Source organism: Staurois parvus, unplaced genomic scaffold, assembly GCF_062004578.1.
Source record: "Staurois parvus isolate SC_StPar_1 unplaced genomic scaffold, SC_StPar_1.0 ptg000734l, whole genome shotgun sequence".
Taxonomy (NCBI): Eukaryota; Metazoa; Chordata; class Amphibia; order Anura; family Ranidae; genus Staurois; species Staurois parvus.
The window spans coordinates 534,188-553,267 of record NW_028318530.1 but is presented as its reverse complement, the minus strand read 5'-3'; the positions used below and the strand labels follow the sequence as shown (position 1 = coordinate 553,267).

Here is a 19,080-nt window from a genome sequence, read left to right as displayed (position 1 = left end):
ATTTAGACAAGTCTGTGAAATACTGGGAGAATATAGTCTGGTCAGATGAGACCAAAATTGAACTCTTTGGATGCCATAACACACACCATGTTTGAAGGTCAATTGGCAGTGAACATCACCCCAAATACACCATCCCAACAGTGAAGTTTGGAGGTGTAGGGCTGTTTTTCATCATACTGTACTGGCAAACTTCATATCATTGAAGTAAGGATGAATGGCAAAATGTACCAAGACATTATTGATAAAAATCTGCTGCCATCTACCAGGATGATGAAGATGAAATGAGGGTGGACATTTCAGAAAGATAATGATTCCAAACACAAAGCCAAGGAAACTCTCAATTGGTTTCAAAGAAAGAAAGAAAATAAAGCTGCTAGAAAGGCCCAGCCAATCACCTGACTTGAATGCAATAGAAAATCTATGGAAAGAACTAAAGATCAGAGTTCATAGAAGAGGCCCACGGAACCTTCAACATTTGAAGACTGTTTGTGTGGAAGAATGGGCCAAAATCACACCTGAGAAATGCAAGCGACTAGTTTCTCCATATAGGAGGCGTTTTGAAGCTGTCCTTACCAACAAAGGATTTTGTACAAAGTATTAAATACATTTCAGTTAGCGTGTTCAATATTTTTTTCTTCTGTCAATCCATTTTATTAGATGTAATTTCATTACTGAACTTATTTGTTTTGGTTTCTTTGTATGTATTGATTACATGGGATGTTACCAACTTGTGGTGAAAATTTCATGTCTATAGCACCTTTAGAAATATATTTACCTAGAAAAATGATGACATGTTCAATACTTATTTTACCCGCTGTATGTGTAGGTTGCAATAGTTGCAAAACTAACATGTCGCTTGGCCTGATAGTTGCCAGCTAGGAGACGAGTACTAGTTTGTAGAAAGGCTACAGCTAGGCTGCAGGATAGGAGAAAGTACAGTGGGCACGCTATACGAAGAACAAAGACCTAGGTTGGAAGATGGAAATGAGAGGTGGTGTCAACCAAGGCCTATCTGCAGGTTGTAGGGGTTATTTATTTTAAACAAATCTATTGTGCATGTAAACGAATGTACAGCTAAGACCTTCAATGTCATCTCCAAACTCCCAGATAACGGCAGAGTTTCTCTAATGTTGATTTTCCTTATGTCTTCAACTTTCGTTTCACAGGTATGGCTTTACAAACATGCGATATATTGCTTCCTTGATTAGTGGTGTAGGCATTTTTATGATGGGAGCTGGATTGTCATGGTACCATGGAATCATAGGTTTATTACATCCTCAGCCAATAGATTCATTGCTATGGGTAAGTGCATGTCTTTCGCTCTTTCCTATCACCCGACAATGATTCAGTGCTTACTAAAGTGTTTCTATTTCTTCTTTTCCAGGCATACTGTATACTTGCTGGATCATTAGTTTCTGAAGGAGGTAGGCAGTCTTCTTTAGTTTTTGACACTTAAACTAAATATGGCATAAAGTCTTATTTCTTTGCATCTCCTACACAATTGAGACCATACAGAGTGAGCTAGTGTTTGTTTTTCTGTTTTTGTCCATATGCATGAGCAATACAGAAACAAACTGATACAAATCTCATATATAGATATATAGGACCAGCCAATACTGCAGTTAATTGTTTATAACCGGTTATTATATAGCGCCATCAGTTTACACAGCACTTTACATATACACTCACCGGCCACTTTATTAGGTACAACTAGTGCCAAGAAAATATCCCCCACACCATTACACCACCACCAGCCTGAACCATTGATACAAGGCCGTATGGATCCATGCTTTCATGTTGTTTACGCCAAATTCTGACCCTACCATCTGAATGTTGCCGCAACCAGTCTGCCCATTTTCCTCTGACATCAGCAAGGCATTTTTGTATACACAACTGCCACTCACTGGATATTTTCTCTTTTTCGGACCATTCTCTGTAAACCTAGACATGGTTGTATGTGAAAATCCCAGTAGATCAGCAGTTTTTTAAATACACTGATGTGACATGGTTGTTGTGCCAGACAGGCTGCTCCAAGTCACTTAAATCCCCTTTCTTCCCCATTCTAATGCTCGGTTTGAACTTCAGCTAGTCGTCTTCACCACGTCTACATGCCTAAATGCATTGAGTTGCTGCCATGTGATTGGCTGACTAGCAATTTGTGTTACCAAGCAATTGAACAGGTATACCTAATAAAGTGGCCAGTGAGTGTATATTGTACATTCACATCAAAAATGTATAGGCAGAGCTTACTTACAGTGTAAACTGCATGTCAAACAATTGGTGGATGAAGGCAGCTAATGTTACATACAGATCCCAACTGCTGTGCTTGTATCTGCCTACTACCTTCTCCCTAGTGGTTATTATGCCATATATCACTTTAGATGATCAATAGGAAGGATTGGGAAGTGTGAAAATGCCAGGCCAAGCTTAATCCTTATGGGAAAAGTTGAGATTTTCCTATAATTTCAGTAACCACTGTATATCTCTATATTACCCATCACATTCTGACAAATACAGAAGGTTAGAATCCTAGGGGATGCAGACCATAAAAAAAAATCTTTCCTTCTCTATCAAAAACAAACAATAAAAATTTGCTTTAGATGCGCTGTAAACGGTTTAATGCAGTGATAGGCAACCCTGGAGAAGTGATTATCAAAGATTACCAGGGCACCATATTTTTTTTTTCCCCTAAAGCATCTTAACAAGGCCCCATTAAAAAGTATGGAAGGTTTGAGGAGTTAAGGGGTCAGGAGTGAAGCCTGGTACACACAGCTGTTTTTTTTTTTTTTTTTTCTTTCCGTTCAACCCGGAGGGCTGAACCAAAAAAAAAAAAAAAAAGATCGCTATACCAACACAAGCAATGTTAGTGTGGTGATCTCCCCCATTGTGCCTTTGTATTCTAATTGCCCCCAGAACAAACTGTACAGTGCTTGCAGCTGCAATATTTGCTGTAAGCGCTGATCGGATGCTGGCTTTCCAACATGTCCTTTTGACAAAAGCCGGGGTGGGCAGGCAGCTGTACACACTGACTGAATGTCGGCTGGTTCCTGATGAAGCAGCCAATTTTTTGCCCCATGTGCACCCAGGTCTGTAGTATGTAATGTGGAGTGCAGAGCTCAGTAGCAAGTAATGCAGAGTGTATTCTGCTTTAGCTTTTCACTGCTTTTTACAAAATACATTTTGGGGATTTCAAGAGCTTTTTGAATTGTATCTACTTCCCTGGCCATTAACCATTACCCTCTCACAGGCAGCTGTCATTTATATGCAGAATAAAGGTTGGTGGTGCTGGCAGGTACACCGATGCATCTGCATTGCAGGCAGCGGAAAAACTGCCAATTCCTATTGCCAGCTAGTCATTACAGTCAGTACTGTGCTGCCCCAAGGTATGGCTCATCTTCCTGCCCATTCACCCACTTCCAGCCCGCAAGGGCTCTGCAGCATTTGTTCCTCCATGCCCACTAGACCCTCTCATCAATGCTTTAACCATGCCTAGTGTTTTGGCAGTGCTGGCTGGGCAGAGCCTCTTGCTGCTCAATGATTGAAGCCAGCTGTATAATTCCTGGAGTCCGGCCCTAGCCCTGGCCTAGGACGTCCCTTGGTTCTGACCTGATTTGAGAGGCGGTGCAACTGGGTCGCAATCCACCCAGCAGATGATCACAATCAAATCCCCAGTTTATTGCCTAGAATTACTGTATGTGTGTAATCGGTGTGCCTATGCAGTACATGGATGCAGTGTTGTGCATTTTTTTTTTTAATGCACTCATGAAAATGCTGAAGAAAGGCACCTGAGTGCATATCCACACAATGCAAAACTGCCCAAGTGTAGAAAAATCCCTTTTATTCCTCCTTTACCATACAGTACTTCTGCATGCTGAGGAAAACCACTCTCAACAGCTCTAAATCAAGCCCATTGTACTGATCTCTGTACATTTCTAAATTGATTAAGACAACAGCTGAATTAGAGGACAGACATTTCTATTGATCCTGCTGGTTGTGTTTGTACCAGATCCAGGCAGCAATATATATATGAGATTCAGGAATAAATACAGAGTTAGAGAGATGAATAACTATACACTATGTTAAGTGTTATCTGTTATGTGTATCACATAGCCCCCCCCCCCCACCAGAGAGAGGGCACTGCTGACTGCCATTGGTTTTCAATGTTCTCACAGCCTGCAATGGTCTTTGTTCTAGCTACACTTCTTGTTGCTGTTAATGAAATTAGGAGGAGTGCAAGGGCAAAGGGATTGTCTTTTTACAAGTACGGTATGTATGGTATGGTTTGGGGCCATTTAATTTTGAAATGCTGTCTTTATTTTGTTCTACAAGTTAATGCTGCTGTTCTTCTCAGTGGTTCAGTCTCGGGACCCAAGCACCAATGTAGTCCTGATGGAAGATGCTGCTGCAGTTTTGGGGGTTGTAATGGCTGCCTCCTGTATGGGGTTGACATCACTAACTGGTAAGATGTGTTTTTTTTTTTTTTTTGTATGTCTTTTTTTTTTTTTAAATGAGGTATATGTCTAAACAAATGTGTATGTGGGAAGGTACATTAGAGTTGACCAGTAAGAGCAGCTCCACTCAAAGCAGAGTTCTGCATTTTGGGTGGAGTTTACTATTCTGAACATGGTTTTTCTCACCAAGGTGCTTGGGAAGACAATACTCAGCTGCAGGCTGTTTTCTACTCTTGTCTTTTGGCTGCAGGAGCTGGCTCTCTGGCCATGAATTTCTAGATATGTAACACTTTAAGAATCTAAAAAAAGGGAAGGGGGAGCTGCTCACTATAAAAGCAAACTTGAATTGAAGTAAAGCAATTCGCCAGCTATCGACCTGGAGCCAAAATAGCCCTAACGCGTTGTTTTGCATCAATATATACAATTGGCTTTTATGGTGAGGGCCTCTCCCTTCCTTTTTTGGATTTCTTATTTACACGTTTTCTCTCGTAGCTGGAGGGAGGGGCAGTGTGGGAAATTTCCTCACCAGGGCCCCAATGGGCAACAATAGATCTCTGCTCTGCTTGAAATGCCATTTAAATGTCATATGTATCTTATGTACTTGCCTACATTGCCACTATATGTAAGATGTTCCAAAGTATTGGAGTGTAGAAGATGCTTTTTCAGCAAGGATTCCACAAGAGGTTGCTTAGGGGTTGAGCAGTAATCAATGGCAGGTTGATCTTGCAATGACCACAAATGTAGGGGGGCAATTTCCCCCTGATATCCAATGCAAGGTGTCCTTTCTACAATGATTACAATGATAAAGGGGGTGTGATGGGGCGTTTTTCCACTGACAGCTAGTGTAAGGGGGCATTACAATTTTTTGTATATCTTATCTGGCCATTATCATTTGTTTCATTTAATTCCTAGTGCTGGAGATTGTTGTAAAATAATTTGCTCTGGGTGTCATATATTCCAGTTATGCCATTTTCTTTATTCTCTTTTTTAAAAGGTTTTACAACTTTCTGATCATGCTAATATTCCATGAACTTTAGATGTAATCATCTTTTACCAGGGTGTCCCTGAGACCTCGAGGTCCCCCCGCTCGTGTGACTCGTGTGTACCCTAGCAGCCATGCAGTGGTGCGATCTATGACTCTGTGTCCACAGATCGTTGGATCTGGCCTCTATGTCAGTAGTAAACAGTGGGTTTCATTTAGGGCCACTCCCAACAGGACCTGTACAGTGTGAAAGCTGTGGCTAGTCACAACTATCAGAATTGAACACAATGGCACATGAATGGATGCCATTCATAAAAATGAATGCTTGTATAGTGATCATCACTGTAATAAGCAGTCATAGTGTAAAAAATAAAACAAAGTCATCAACTCCCGAGTGCAGTAGTGTCACTATGGTGACACTGTACTGCTCTGGTCACAATACAGTGGGGCAAAAAAGTATTTAGTCAGCCACCAATTGTGCAAGTTCTCCCACTTAAAAAGATGAGAGAGAGGCCTGTAATTGGCATCATAGGTAGACCTCAACTTTGAGAGACAAAATGAGAAAAAAAATCCAGACAATCACATTGACTGATTTGGAAAGAATTTATTTGAAAATTATGGTGGAAAATAAGTGTAAGTTACCTACAAACAAGCAGGATTTCTGGCTCTCACAGACCTGTACCTTCTTCTTTAAGAGGCTCCTCTGTCCTGCACTCATTACCTGTATCAATGGCACCTGTTTGAACTTGTTATCAGTATAAAAGACACCTGTCCACAACCTCTAACAGTCACACTCCAAACTCCACTATGGTGAAGACCAAAGAGCTGTCGAAGGACACCAGAAACAAAATTGTAGACCTACACCAGGCTGGGAAGACTGAATCTGCAATAGGCAAGCAGCTTGGTGTGAACAAATCAACTGTGGGAGCAATAATTAGAAAATGGAAGACATACAAGACCACTGATAATCTCCCTCGATCTGGGGCTCCACGCAAGATCTCACCCCGTGGGGTCAAAATGATCACAAGAACGGAGAGCAAAAATCCCAGGACCACACGGGGGGACCTAGTGAATGACCTGCAGAGAGCTGGGACCAACTTAACAAAGGCTACCATCAGTAAGACACTACTCCGCCAGGGACTCAGATCCTGCAGTGCCAGACGTGTCCCCCTGCTTAAGCCAGTACATGTCCCGGCCTGTCTGAAGTTTGCTAGAGAGCATTTGGATGATCCAGAAGAGGATTGGGAGAATGTCATATGGTCAGATGAAACGAAAATAGAACTGTTTGGTAGAAACACAACTCGTCGTGTTTGGAGGAGAGAGAATGCTGAGTTGCATCCAAAGAACACCATACCTACTGTGAAGCATGAGGGTGGCAACATCATGCTTTGGGGCTGTTTCTCCGCAAAGGGACCAGGACGACTGATCCATGTACAGGACAGAATGAATGGGGCCATGTATCGTGAGATTTTGAGTGCAAACCTCCTTCCATCAGCAAGGGCATTGAAGATGAAACGTGGCTGGGTCTTCCAACATGACAATGATCCCAAACATACCACCCGGGCAACGGAGTGGCTTCGTAAGAAGCATTTCAAGGTCCTGGAGTGGCCTAGCCAGTCTCCAGATCTCAACCCCATAGAAAACCTTTGGAGGGAGTTGAAAGTCCGTGTTGCCCAGCGACAGCCCCAAAACATCACTGCTCTAGAGGAGATCTGCATGGAGGAATGGGCCAACATACCAGCAACAGTGTGTGCCAACCTTGTGAAGACTTACTGGAAACGTTTGACCTCTGTCATTGCCAACAAAGGATATATAACAAAGTATTGAGATGAACTTTTGATATTGACCAAATACTTATTTTCCACCATAATTTGCAAATAAATTCTTTCCAAATCAGCCAATGTGATTGTCTGGATTTTTTTTTCTCATTTTGTCTCTCATAGTTGAGGTCTACCTATGATGCCAATTACAGGCCTCTCTCATCTTTTTAAGTGGGAGAACTTGTACAATTGGTGGCTGACTAAATACTTTTTTGCCCCACTGTATGTACAAAAAAATTGTAAAAGAAAAGGCCAGTGTCCCTGATCACTACCACACCAGTATGGTGACACTCATTTCTATAACTATAGTGATGTAAAATAAATTGTGAAAAAAAAAAATTGACAAAAAATGACAACTTCAAAAACTTACCATGCCACTTACTAAATACCATGGGGTGTCTACTTTTCAAAATTGGGTTGTTCTTTTTTTGGAAAGGGGGGGGAGTGTATTTTTACTGCTCTGGCATTTTAGGGCCTCAATAAATGAGATAGGCCATCAGTACATTGGGACTGATCAGCTTTCAAATACATAACACCATAGATTGTAGACTCTATAACGTTCACACAGAGTAAATAATATACACTGATTTGGGTTATTTTTACCGAAGAAATGTAGCAGACTACATTTTGGCCTAAATAATGAAGAAAGCTTATATATTTGCAAAATTGTATAACAAAAACTAAGAAAAACGTTTTTTTTTTTTTTTTGTTTTTATTTAAATGTCAGCATTTTTTTGTTTATATAGCAAAAAAAATTAAATCCCAGTGGTGATTGAACACCATCAAATGAAATCTCTCTCTCAAAAAAGATAAAAATTTAATTTGGGTACAGTGTTGCACGACTGAGTAATTGTCTTTCAAAGTGTGACAGAGCTGAAATCTGACTTCGGCAGGAATGGGGTGAAAATGTCTGACTTTGAAGTGGTTAAGGTCTATTATGACTTTACTGTGCCATTTAGTATAGGGTAAAACTCTTAATAGAAACCCTTTTTTGAATGGTGGAATGGTGTTTATGTATTATGTGTGGTAGAACTGTTCTCCTGTCTTTTCTCCTTCTATGGAGTGTGTCCTATGTTACACATCAGCACAGGAGTGAGGCAGTTAATTCTGAAGATGCCATCTTTTTATACCAGTCTCATTCCCATCATTGGGTACAGACACCCAAGGCAAATCTTCATGAGTTATGTGTGTACGCGGCTGTTTTCTGATCTTTTAATGCTATCTTTCTCTTCATAAATCTCACCAGCCACATCTGTTAATTCTACAGACTGCGAGCACACGTCTCCTTGTTTTATTGTGCGTCACCTGTCACAGAGACAGGTTCAATTTTAAGGTTTCTAATACTTTTATCCGCTCTGCTGATCTCTAGTGCTGTCTGCTATGACTTTCTACTGACCTTCTTATCACAACAACAAACTTCTGTGAAACTTGTTACTAGTACTAGAAGAAATGTTTTGGATATATAAGATTTGTATTTTTTTTTTTCTACGATCTTGTGCAGACTGACTTTAACTGATATGTAACTGTGGTTACTACTAGGGAACCCGTTATATGACAGTCTGGGCTCCTTGGGAGTTGGGACCCTGTTGGGAGCAGTTTCTGCTTTCCTTATCTACACCAATACAGAGGCCCTCATAGGTCGATCGATACAGCCAGAACAAGTACAGCGTCTCACTGAATTTCTAGAGAGTGATCCTGCTGTAAGGTAAGAAAACAGTTCCAGGTGTAAAATGTCTTCATTTTCAGTTTTCACACTAACAATGTAATAAACAATTTTCACATCTTCACTTACTTGTGCAGGCTTTTAAAGTATTGATGTAATGGGAACTGCAGGCATATGGAATGCTGTATTTATATGTATGCTCTGTATTCACTGGGGCTCTTGGCAGTAGAAGGTGCTTTGATGCTCAGTGCTAAGCAGATCACGCTGAGGCATCTTCCATGGAGGTTCATGTGTACCATGTGGAGATGGAAAAAGGAATAGCACTGTAGATACCTCTGCTGCCTGCTTATCAGGAAAAAGAATGGTTTACAAAACCAGCCGGCAATAGATGATGCGATTTACAGGTTGAAGGAAAGAAAATTGCACAGTTACCCCATCAACACAGTCAGTGCTGAGTGCGTGGTGGCGTAGGGGGGTGCCATACCTGTCAGGTAAACACAGTGATCATTACTAGCGGCTATAGCTCTCTCACTTCACACAGTGTTCACATATTGGAAGGGTCTTTTTTTTTAATTTTCCTGTGCTACAATCAGAAATATTAGAACTGTTCATCCTCTTTAAAGTAGACCTAAACCTAAAATCAAAAATATAAAATATTGAAGCTTACAGGTAATTAGATGTGGGGGCCAATTTAATTTTTTTTTCCTGGCTAAGAACATGATCAGCAAGTCCAAAAAATACCTATTGATTTTGCCAGAAATGCAGTGTGCTTGTCGCTTACTGTGATCGGAAAATAAAGCACAAACGTCTTTATTGTTCATTCGTAATTTACTAATCCCTACAGTCCACCATGTAATAATGATGAACAAAGGTAGACATGGCTGAAGTCCAGTCTGTGACATTCATGGCTGAAGTCCAGTCTGTGACATTCATGGCTGAAGTCCAGTCTGTGACATTCATGGCTGAAGTCCAGTCTGTGACATTCATGGCTGAAGTCCAGTCTGTGACATTCATGGCTGAAGTCCAGTCTGTGACATTCATGTCTGAAGTCCAGTCTGTGACATTCATGGCTGCCCTCATAGATGCAGTGAAAAAATTTAGTGTAGACACGACAGGACAGGAAATGTGTTATTTACAGGATCACCTAAAAATATAGGGGGGAAAAAAAAGACTAAAGAAAACCAATCCAGCCACCACATCTAAAGACTCGTAATCTACAATATATTACATTTTATTCTTTTGGGTTTATGTACGCGTTATTTTTGAAACTTTTTGTTTTAAGAAACAATATTAGGTAACAAAGAAAAAGCAAAGTACGATGGGGAGACTTGTTCCAACAGTGTTTTGGCCCTTAGGGGTCGCAGCGTGGAGGTGAGCGGGCATTCTAGCTGGTGGTGGATACACTTGTTAAGTTGGTCACCGTACCTGTCACCTGTTAAAGTTGTGCACGAAATCATATTATTGGAACTTTCACAGAGATATTTTGGACTCGTCACTTTTATGTTAGTTTTTGCGGCAGATTTATGCTGGTATATGTAATTTTTGCACTTTTTTCTTTTTTTGTGATTCACTCACTCTATTGCTCATCATCATTGGTTTTTTTCCTATGTGTTTTCTGATGCATTTGTGATCACGTTTTTGCTGTTACGTTTTGACGTTTATGGTTTTATGGCATTTCACATTTATTTGTTCACTTGTGTTTATATTCTTTCTTCTTTGGTTGCATCATTTACATATGAATAGTGCAGCACTTTCACAGATTTAGGTTTTCACTATTACCCAGTTGGGAGTTTCCCCTTTTTCTTTCCATCCCACTTAGGAGTCTTACTACTGTATATATGATGTGTTAACACAGTCCTTGGTTTGTGTGGATTGATATAATTTGGTTGTTTTCAGTATATAGGATTAGCGCAGCACATTTTTTTGACCCATTCCTGATTAACTTTACATAGGTAATTACCTTTTCTTTACATTTAAAGGCCTAATCTGGACAGAACTGATATCACTCTTCGGTAGCATTGATGTGTTGTATTGCCGCTTGTCTCCTATTTTTGTTAGGAGTTGTAGTGGTGAGATGTCACTGTCCATTGTCATTGGAGTTCCTCCACAAAGCCTAGCAATGGTTACATCCTGATAATAAGCATACTTGCACATTGATCTCTGACCATCTCTGCAGTGGTGCCTGGAAGACCTGGGCTGCTTGCGGCAGCAGCACTGTTTTTTCTAAAATTGCAGTTTAGCACATAACATCAAAAGCTGCATGCTATTTTTAGGGGTTTTTTTGTTTTTGTTTTTTTAAATGAGGCGCAGGTCTCCTCTGTAAAGCTGGGTACCCACAGTCCAAATATAGGTCGGTTCAGCAGGAACCGGCTGACATGTGGACCATGTGTACAGCTGTTTTTCCAACAGAAGCCAGTCTAAGGAGAAGAGATATGCTGGAAAACCAGCCTCAGATCAGCTCTCGCAGCCACTGTCTGAGAGTGCTAATTATTGTGTTTTCTTGCAGGGGCGGGGCATGGAGTCCCCCTGCCAGAACACAAAGGCACAGTAGTGCAGCTATCTCTGTTTTTTTCTTTCAGTCCACTGGGTTTAATGAGAAAAACTGATTGCGTGTACCAGGCATAGGAGTAAAAGTTGGACAGATACTTATTGTGTTCTACATCCATTACAATGAAATCAGCAAGTACAGTTGTATCTTGTTGTCCAGAGCAGGAGTGGAGTGAGATGTTCCAGGGGACAGATGTCCGTCCCCCCCCAACTTTGTTTAGCTGGGAACATCTAGCATACATATTAAAAAAGTTTGTCACTGGTTTAATCCTTAAAATGTGTTTGCAGGGCTATTCATGATGTAAAAGCTACAGATATGGGAATGAGTAAAGTACGGTTTAAAGCAGAAGTGGATTTTGATGGACGGGTTGTAACAAGGTTATATTTGGAAAAGCAAGATATTGACCAAGTGCTTCAGGTAAGTCCAATAGAATTGAATTCCTTAAACATATTATTTTAGATCTATCTCTTGAACATGTGAAGTCAAATCCATAGGACAAGCGGTGTGTGCAATGCTTCCAGGAAATGGCCAGCAGTCCAGTCAAGGTGGTTTCCAGTGGTTTAAACACTGTGCTTGATTTAATAAATTTGGAGAGTGCAGAATCTGGTGGAACTGTGCATGGTACCCAATCAGCTTCTAGCTTCAGCTTGTTCAATTAAGCTTTGATATTAAAACCTGGAAGCTGATTGGTTTCTATGCAGAGCTGCACCAGATTTTGCACTCTCCAGTTTTAGTAAATCAACCCCACAGAGTTGTTTTTAGTGAACTTAGGTTATGATTTAGATTTGAAAAAAAAAATTCATCCTTAAAACCTTTTATCCCTAACTGGTCTAGAGGAAGGCAACTCTGGATAAACATTTGTCTATTTTTAAATTCTTTTGAGGTGAATAATCTGGTAGAACCTGATCCCGTGGATAACTTTTCCACATTTTTTACAGCTCTCACAGTAAAGCACCCTTTAACCTCCCTGGCGATTATTCCCGAGTGTAGCTCGGGGGAAAGTTTCAGCACCGCAAGCGGTAACCCCGAGCTACACTCGGGAATACCTTGCAGCTTTGCTCCGGGATCTCTTCACTTACTTTGTCCTGCGCTCCCACAATGTCCCTCCTGCAGTGTCCCTGGCACTGTCCTCCGGCGGATGCCGGCATCCGTCTTCTGGGTTCCGTTCCCTGCGACGTCAGGACGGAACGGCGGGAAATTTGAAAATGAAAAAGTGACATTCACTAAATACACTAAAATCACATAGTAAAACATTACTGTATCAAACCATTTTACATACATTTTGTCCCGAGTGCTTTGTCCTGTGCCCTGTGTACCGTTCTTTCTGCCTGGAAACTGAGAAATGTCCATGGCATCCAAAAAGCGTCCCTTTAGGTCAAAAGCGGTTTTAGACCAGCTAGAGAACAGAGATAGTAAATTAGAACTACTTGCAGAATTGAGGGATAATGATTTGTGGGGAAATTCGTCATCAGACACTGAAAACGATTTTGCGACTTTGCTCAGTGATGTGTGAACTATATTTCAAATTTCAGTGTTTTTGGTTTGATTATATTATTTCATTACATTTTATTATATTATTATTTTTTATGATTATTTAATAAATTATAATTTATGATTTCGTTTTTCAAATTTTAACATACCCGGGATGTTTACTAGACTCTTGTTCGGACAGATTTCAGTGAGTTATTCCTAAAAATTACAGGCCTACAATAATAAAAATACATATTTCCATGCAAAAAAATGTACCGCTTTGAGCATAGAAATACTGACATAATGAGACCGCTAGGGAGGCTACGTATGTGGAGGTTAACCCCTTTCTACCCACAGTCTATATTAATGTTACCCTGCACAGTGCCAAATGCCGAGGGTCGGTCATTCTCCCATTTGAGAGCTAAAAGCCAAACTTGGGGCACTAATGCTACTCATCAAACCAAGCTGACACTGACAGCTCTACTCCCAAATAATCATAGAGAAGGAATCAATGTGCTTCCCGCTTAATTTGATCACTATGTCAGCAGCGATATAGTGATTACATGCAGGCCTAGAGGCGTTATTCACAAACATTCAGCCTGCAGATGGCAGTGTGCCTCTGTTTAGCACTGCAATTGTCATATAAAATGATAGTATTAAGATAATGACTAAATATTTAGATTTTTGTACATGTGCTAGTTTATATTAAAAAACAGGGCAGGGTCTTTTTAAAATGGCATACCAAATAAAAGCAGTGTACATTAGTGCAAAATCTTCAGAAAGCAATGAAGATTTCTGCTGCTTATAGTGTCCTCATGCCTGTAACTTGAATATGTTCACATGTATGAAAGAAGTTGGAATTTTTTCTGATGTATTGTAGCTAATGGTAGCAGGTCTGCACAGACAAAGTCTTTACTAAATGATCATTAACCTTTTTGGGCAAACACAAAAGAGTAATTTGCAAGTCTGGTTTTTGACGAGCAAGCTTTAGATTCATGTATGAATGCTATCATCTCACTTTTCCAGGAAATTCGTCAGGTGAAGACCCCAGAAGATTTAGAGGCTTTTATGCTTAAACACGGAGAGAATATTATTGACACGTTGGGGGCTGAAGTAGACCGACTTGAAAAGGAATTGAAGGTAAGAGCATAAAGTCATAGATGAGGTCTAACATTACAATGAAGGTCAAGGTAAACATGTCTAAGGCAAAAGTGACAAAAGTAGGCTGTGCAGGATGTATACACTGATACTTCTACTGGCTTTGTATCCTGTCATTTTCTATGCTTCATTTGAAAAATCAATAAAAATGATTGAAACAGAAAAGTGACAAAAGTGCGCTATCCACATTATGTGTGGATTCCTGCTACCTTTTTCTATGCTCATTTGACTGAAATGTGATTGGCTGCATCGAACAACACACATACTATAGACAAAGCTGAATTTATAGAATTTCATTTTTTAATATACAGTGTCTGTTGGTACCAGACCCCAAAGTTCCTAGTTATGCAACTCAAGACTAAATGAACCGCTTCTTTTTTTTGACATCCAATTCTATGTTTCTGCAACAGACTTTGCTCTTGCTAATTTATAGTTGCTAATTTCCTCACTATTCAACTTGTCAGCTCCCCGGAGAGTTTATTTTCAGTTTTGTGTGCATGTGTTTTGCCATGCTGTGCTCACACAGTATTCAAGAAGAATCCCCATACATTTAGGAAGTTTTCTCTGTAATTGAATTTTTGGTCTTCTTTCCTAGTATGGCAAATGTAGCTCTGGAATTACTTTCTCTCGCTTTAATAACTACACAGTGATTACAAATATAATGTGCTGAATACATCTATAGAAACAGATTACTCTGTTATTTAATAGCATGCTGCATAGATCAGTGAAGTGCAATAACAGTCCAACCTCCCGTCAAAATGACTGAAAAAAGCATTACTTCCCCTAGAAAACAAAACAACTGAGTACTGTTTGTGATGATTTATTTTTGTATGTACTGACTTACATTTTTCGGGTAAGCTTTTGGGGTTCAAGCAGTACCAAGAAGATGGAAACATCGTGAAAGTTTGTCCTAAAAATGTACATGATGCAAATGAAAAAAAAAAGTATCATAGACATTAATTAGTTGTTTTTGTTATAAGTGCAATAAATCAGCTATAGTCACATCTAGAAACCAGTTTCCGGTATCTACTCTTAAAACTTTCCCCTTCTAACATCTATGCTTACTAACCTATCTAAGAAAGATGTATATACTTGCCTGTTTTCAGGTTGCTTTGTTTCCGTCACGTGATCCTAATCCCCTGTGTCAGCCATCGTGGCTGCAGGGGAGAGCAGGGAATGCAGACAATGGTGTCACCACTGCCGGCCTTACTAGCGTTGTCAGAGTGCTCTCTCTCCTCTCCACTGTAGCCACTGCTGCCTGACAGGGAAGGTCATGTGACTGGACCAGAGCGGGCTGAAAATCGGCAAGTATCTTTATACATAGGTGTTAGGAGAGAGGGTAAGGGGACATTTTTAAGAGTAGTTAGGGTTAAAGTGGAATTGCATTGCATCTAAATACCACAAACCAAAAATGCTATATAATTTAATTTTTAATATTTAAGACAAACTCCTTCATCCATCCGTGTCTCCGTGCTTTATTTTGCTGAGAAATCATTTTGAAAAACACCCCCTGGCATTTCTGGCAGTTGCCATCTTGAGTAAGGTCAGATGATTCATGTAGCGGTTACTTCCTGGAATCCATCTGTCTTTAGCTCAGGCATTGGCTGAGCTGAATAGCGTATGTACTCTCCAGCGCCTCAGGATATGCACAGCCAAAAGGGAAGCCAAGGGTACCAGGACAGCGACAACCAAAAGGAAATGTTCCAGGGGTGCAGCCCTCCTCAGACGGGGAAATCAGCCACTGGATAGAGAGAAAACAGGTGGCGCACACACCTAGTGCATTATCCAAGGTTTATTGTAGGAATTAAATCATAAAAACATACTCACAGACGAAGCATGTATCTAAAAAGCATAGAAAAATGACAATGGCCACAACGGCGGGCAAGGTGTTCTCACTGTCAGTGCGGTCAAACGGCTGACGCGTTTCGGGGACGAATCCCTTTCCTCAGAGCTGATGACCAACCTCTGATGCTGATGTATGATGAATGGAAAGTAAAGTAAGAGCCTCACTGTTGATGCCTCTTACTTTACTTTCCATTCATCATACATCAGCATCAGAGGTTGGTCATCAGCTCTGAGGAAAGGGATTCATCCCCGAAACGCGTCAGCCATTTGACCGCACTGACAGTGAGAACACCTTGCCCGCCGTTGTGGCCATTGTCCTTTTTCTATGCTTTTTAGATACATGCTTCGTCTGTGAGTATGTTTTTATTATTTCATTCCTACAATAAACCTTGGATAATGCACTAGGTGTGTGCGCCACCTGTTTTCTCTCTATCCATTGGCTGAGCTGAGAACCCTCCCTCCGCTCCTGAAGACTCCTGGGATGTATGACATCATTTGCCTAGGCGTGGCATCCAGGGCGTAAATGAAAGCATGCAAAAAAAAAAGTTAAAACAAGTAAATATGATACATTTTCCTATCTATGTACTAATGATAGCAGCAATAAGGGTTGGAAATAGTCCATGTTAATTGAGAGAGTGAAGTTCTGCTTTAAGCTAAAATTCCACTTTATCATTAGTGGTATTTTCCAACCACCCACAAACTAATCGCTGTAGCAAAAAAAAAAAAAAAAAAATCTTTTTACTTACATTTTTGGTCACGTGAGTCCAACAAGTCACATCCAAGTTGCACTCCAAAGTCATGCAACTTTGGAGTCGTACAAGTAAAGGCTCCATTCAGCACAGTGGCTAAAAGGTTAGCACTTCCGCTTGAGGTTGTTGGTTCAAATCCCAACCATAGCACCACCTAACTGGAGTTTGCATGTTCACCCTGTGCCTGCGTGGGTTTCCTCTGGGTACTCCGGTTTCCTCCTACACTCCAAAGACATGCTGGTAGGTGAATTGGCTTCTGGCTAAATTGGCCCTAGTATGTGTATGTATGAATGTGAGTTAGAGACCGAAGATTGTACGCCCCTTGAGGGTTAGGGACTGATGTGAATGTACAGTATATATGTAAAGCGCTGTGTAAATTGGTGGCGCTATATAAGTATCTGTAATAATAATAATGTGACACACCAGGTCCCTAGTCTTTCATCTTCTAGAATGCAGAGTGGAAGGCTACTTTCTTTTTGTGTGCCCACATCATTGTCTGGGTGACCTGAACACTTCTCATTGGCTCTCCAATGGCATGGTTCTCTCAGGCTCTAGAAAACTACAGGTGCGTAATGTAATGTAATGAGGGATCCTGCTGGTGGCAGGGCCCACACTACAGCACTGAAACCAGTCTCCACTCCCAGAGGAGGTACTGCATTGGATCATGTAAAAGCAGATTCAGGCAAGTTAAAGGCTTTTTTTTTGCTCAATAATGGGAACCCATTGTACCCAATAATCCCCAGACACAAAGATGCCAGTTTGAACACAAATAGAAATATACTGCTTGTAGTTTATTAATTTATTGTAGTTTATTAGTATTGTTAGTTTGCACTTTGGTACATATGACCAGTTCACTTTAAAGTGGTGGTGCTCTGCACATTATAGATAGAATTTTTTTAAAACATACATTTACATTTGTGTTATTGGCACTAATTTTGGATAACGGCAACCGTTTTGGTGCCATGTGATTTGCCTTTCTAATGGATTTGGCATCCAAGGGTTGTAGTGTAAAATTGTTAACAAATCACTTTGCAAATATAAAGTATCTTTATATACAGAGTTTTAAATCCTAACAAGATCTCATCAATGATTTAATGTCTTCCTTTTGAGCAGCACAAGTGCTTAGATAGCTGCACCAACACTTCTGTTTATTTTTGTCATTAGTTTTTCACATTTTCCATAATGATTTATTTAACTGGTGTAATCGAGATGCAGCTCTGCTCCATCTGAATGAGCATTAGACCGTGCAAAGCCTAATGTGTCTGCTACAACTGTGTCTAGAGTGGTTAGTCTGCCGATGTTCAGACATTTGTAGTTTTCTTTGCAATGCTAGACTGACACCTCCCAAGCCAAAGAAAAGTTCCATTCTGGGGAAAAGGCAGCTGGAAGAAAAATCCTCTTTTCACCCTATTTGATCATACCTTTCCATGCACTATCCAAAATTCCCCCTTTTTTTAAAAGTCTGGTCATTTAAAAAGGTCCTCCTATCTTTTTTAATTTTTTTTTTTGTATTGTTGTACTTGGCTAAACTGCACCTGTGTTATTAGGGGTTTTCAAATCGGGTGTCAAAGGTAACTTGTCATGTCTTAAATGTTCACGCTAACAATACTCTGTTTATTAATATCTTTCTTATTTCATTGATTTCATTGTGCCTGCTGAATTTTTTCCACTTCATCCTCCATGGCAGTGTAACTGAGAGATCACTCCTTCTTTTTGCTAAGGAAAGGAAGTACAAAATACTTAAAGTGGAACTGCACTGCATTTGAGTACCACAAACAAAAAATACTATACAATCCATTTTTAATATTCAACAAAAACTTTATCCATCTATGTCTCCGTGCTTTATTTTGCTGAGAAATCATTTTGAAAAACACCTCCTGGCATACATCTGTCCTTAGATCAGGCTAAGGACCCTCCCTCCATTCCTGAAGGAACACGACAGACAGGTCAGGGATAAAGTTGTGGAGATTAACGCAGGGTTAGGTTTTAAAAAAATATCCCAAGTTTTGAACATCTCATGGAGCACTGTTCAATCCATCATCCGAAAATGGAAAGAGTATGGCACAACTGCAAACCTACCAAGACATGGCCGTCCACCTAAACTGACAGGCCGGGCAAGGAGAGTATTAAAAAGAGAAGCAGCCAAGAGGCCCATGGTAACTCTGGAGGAGCTGCAGAGATCCACAGCTCAGGCGTGAGAATCTATTCACAGGACAACTATTAGTCGTACACTCCACAAATCTGGCCTTTATGGAAGAGTGGCAAGAAGAAAGCCATTGTTGAAAGAAAGCCATTATAAGTCCTGTTTGCCATTTGCGATAAGCCATGTGGGGGACACAGCAAACATGTGGAAGAAGGTGCTCTGGTCAGATTAGACCAAAAGTGAGCTTTTTG

The 19,080-nt window shown here is 40.4% G+C and overlaps 1 protein-coding gene across 1 annotated transcript in view; it reads left to right on the top strand.

The window, feature by feature from the left end:
- The window catches only part of SLC30A9 (solute carrier family 30 member 9), a 111,522-nt gene that overhangs the window by 82,858 nt on the left and 9,584 nt on the right, over positions 1 to 19,080 (top strand). Inside the window, exons 11-17 of the mRNA XM_089653998.1 lie at positions 1,167 to 1,302; positions 1,385 to 1,424; positions 4,195 to 4,266; positions 4,352 to 4,459; positions 8,793 to 8,958; positions 11,752 to 11,881; positions 13,961 to 14,074. Coding sequence (XP_089510124.1) covers positions 1,167 to 1,302; positions 1,385 to 1,424; positions 4,195 to 4,266; positions 4,352 to 4,459; positions 8,793 to 8,958; positions 11,752 to 11,881; positions 13,961 to 14,074 — 766 coding nt within the window. The remainder of the gene's footprint in view (positions 1 to 1,166; positions 1,303 to 1,384; positions 1,425 to 4,194; positions 4,267 to 4,351; positions 4,460 to 8,792; positions 8,959 to 11,751; positions 11,882 to 13,960; positions 14,075 to 19,080) is intronic.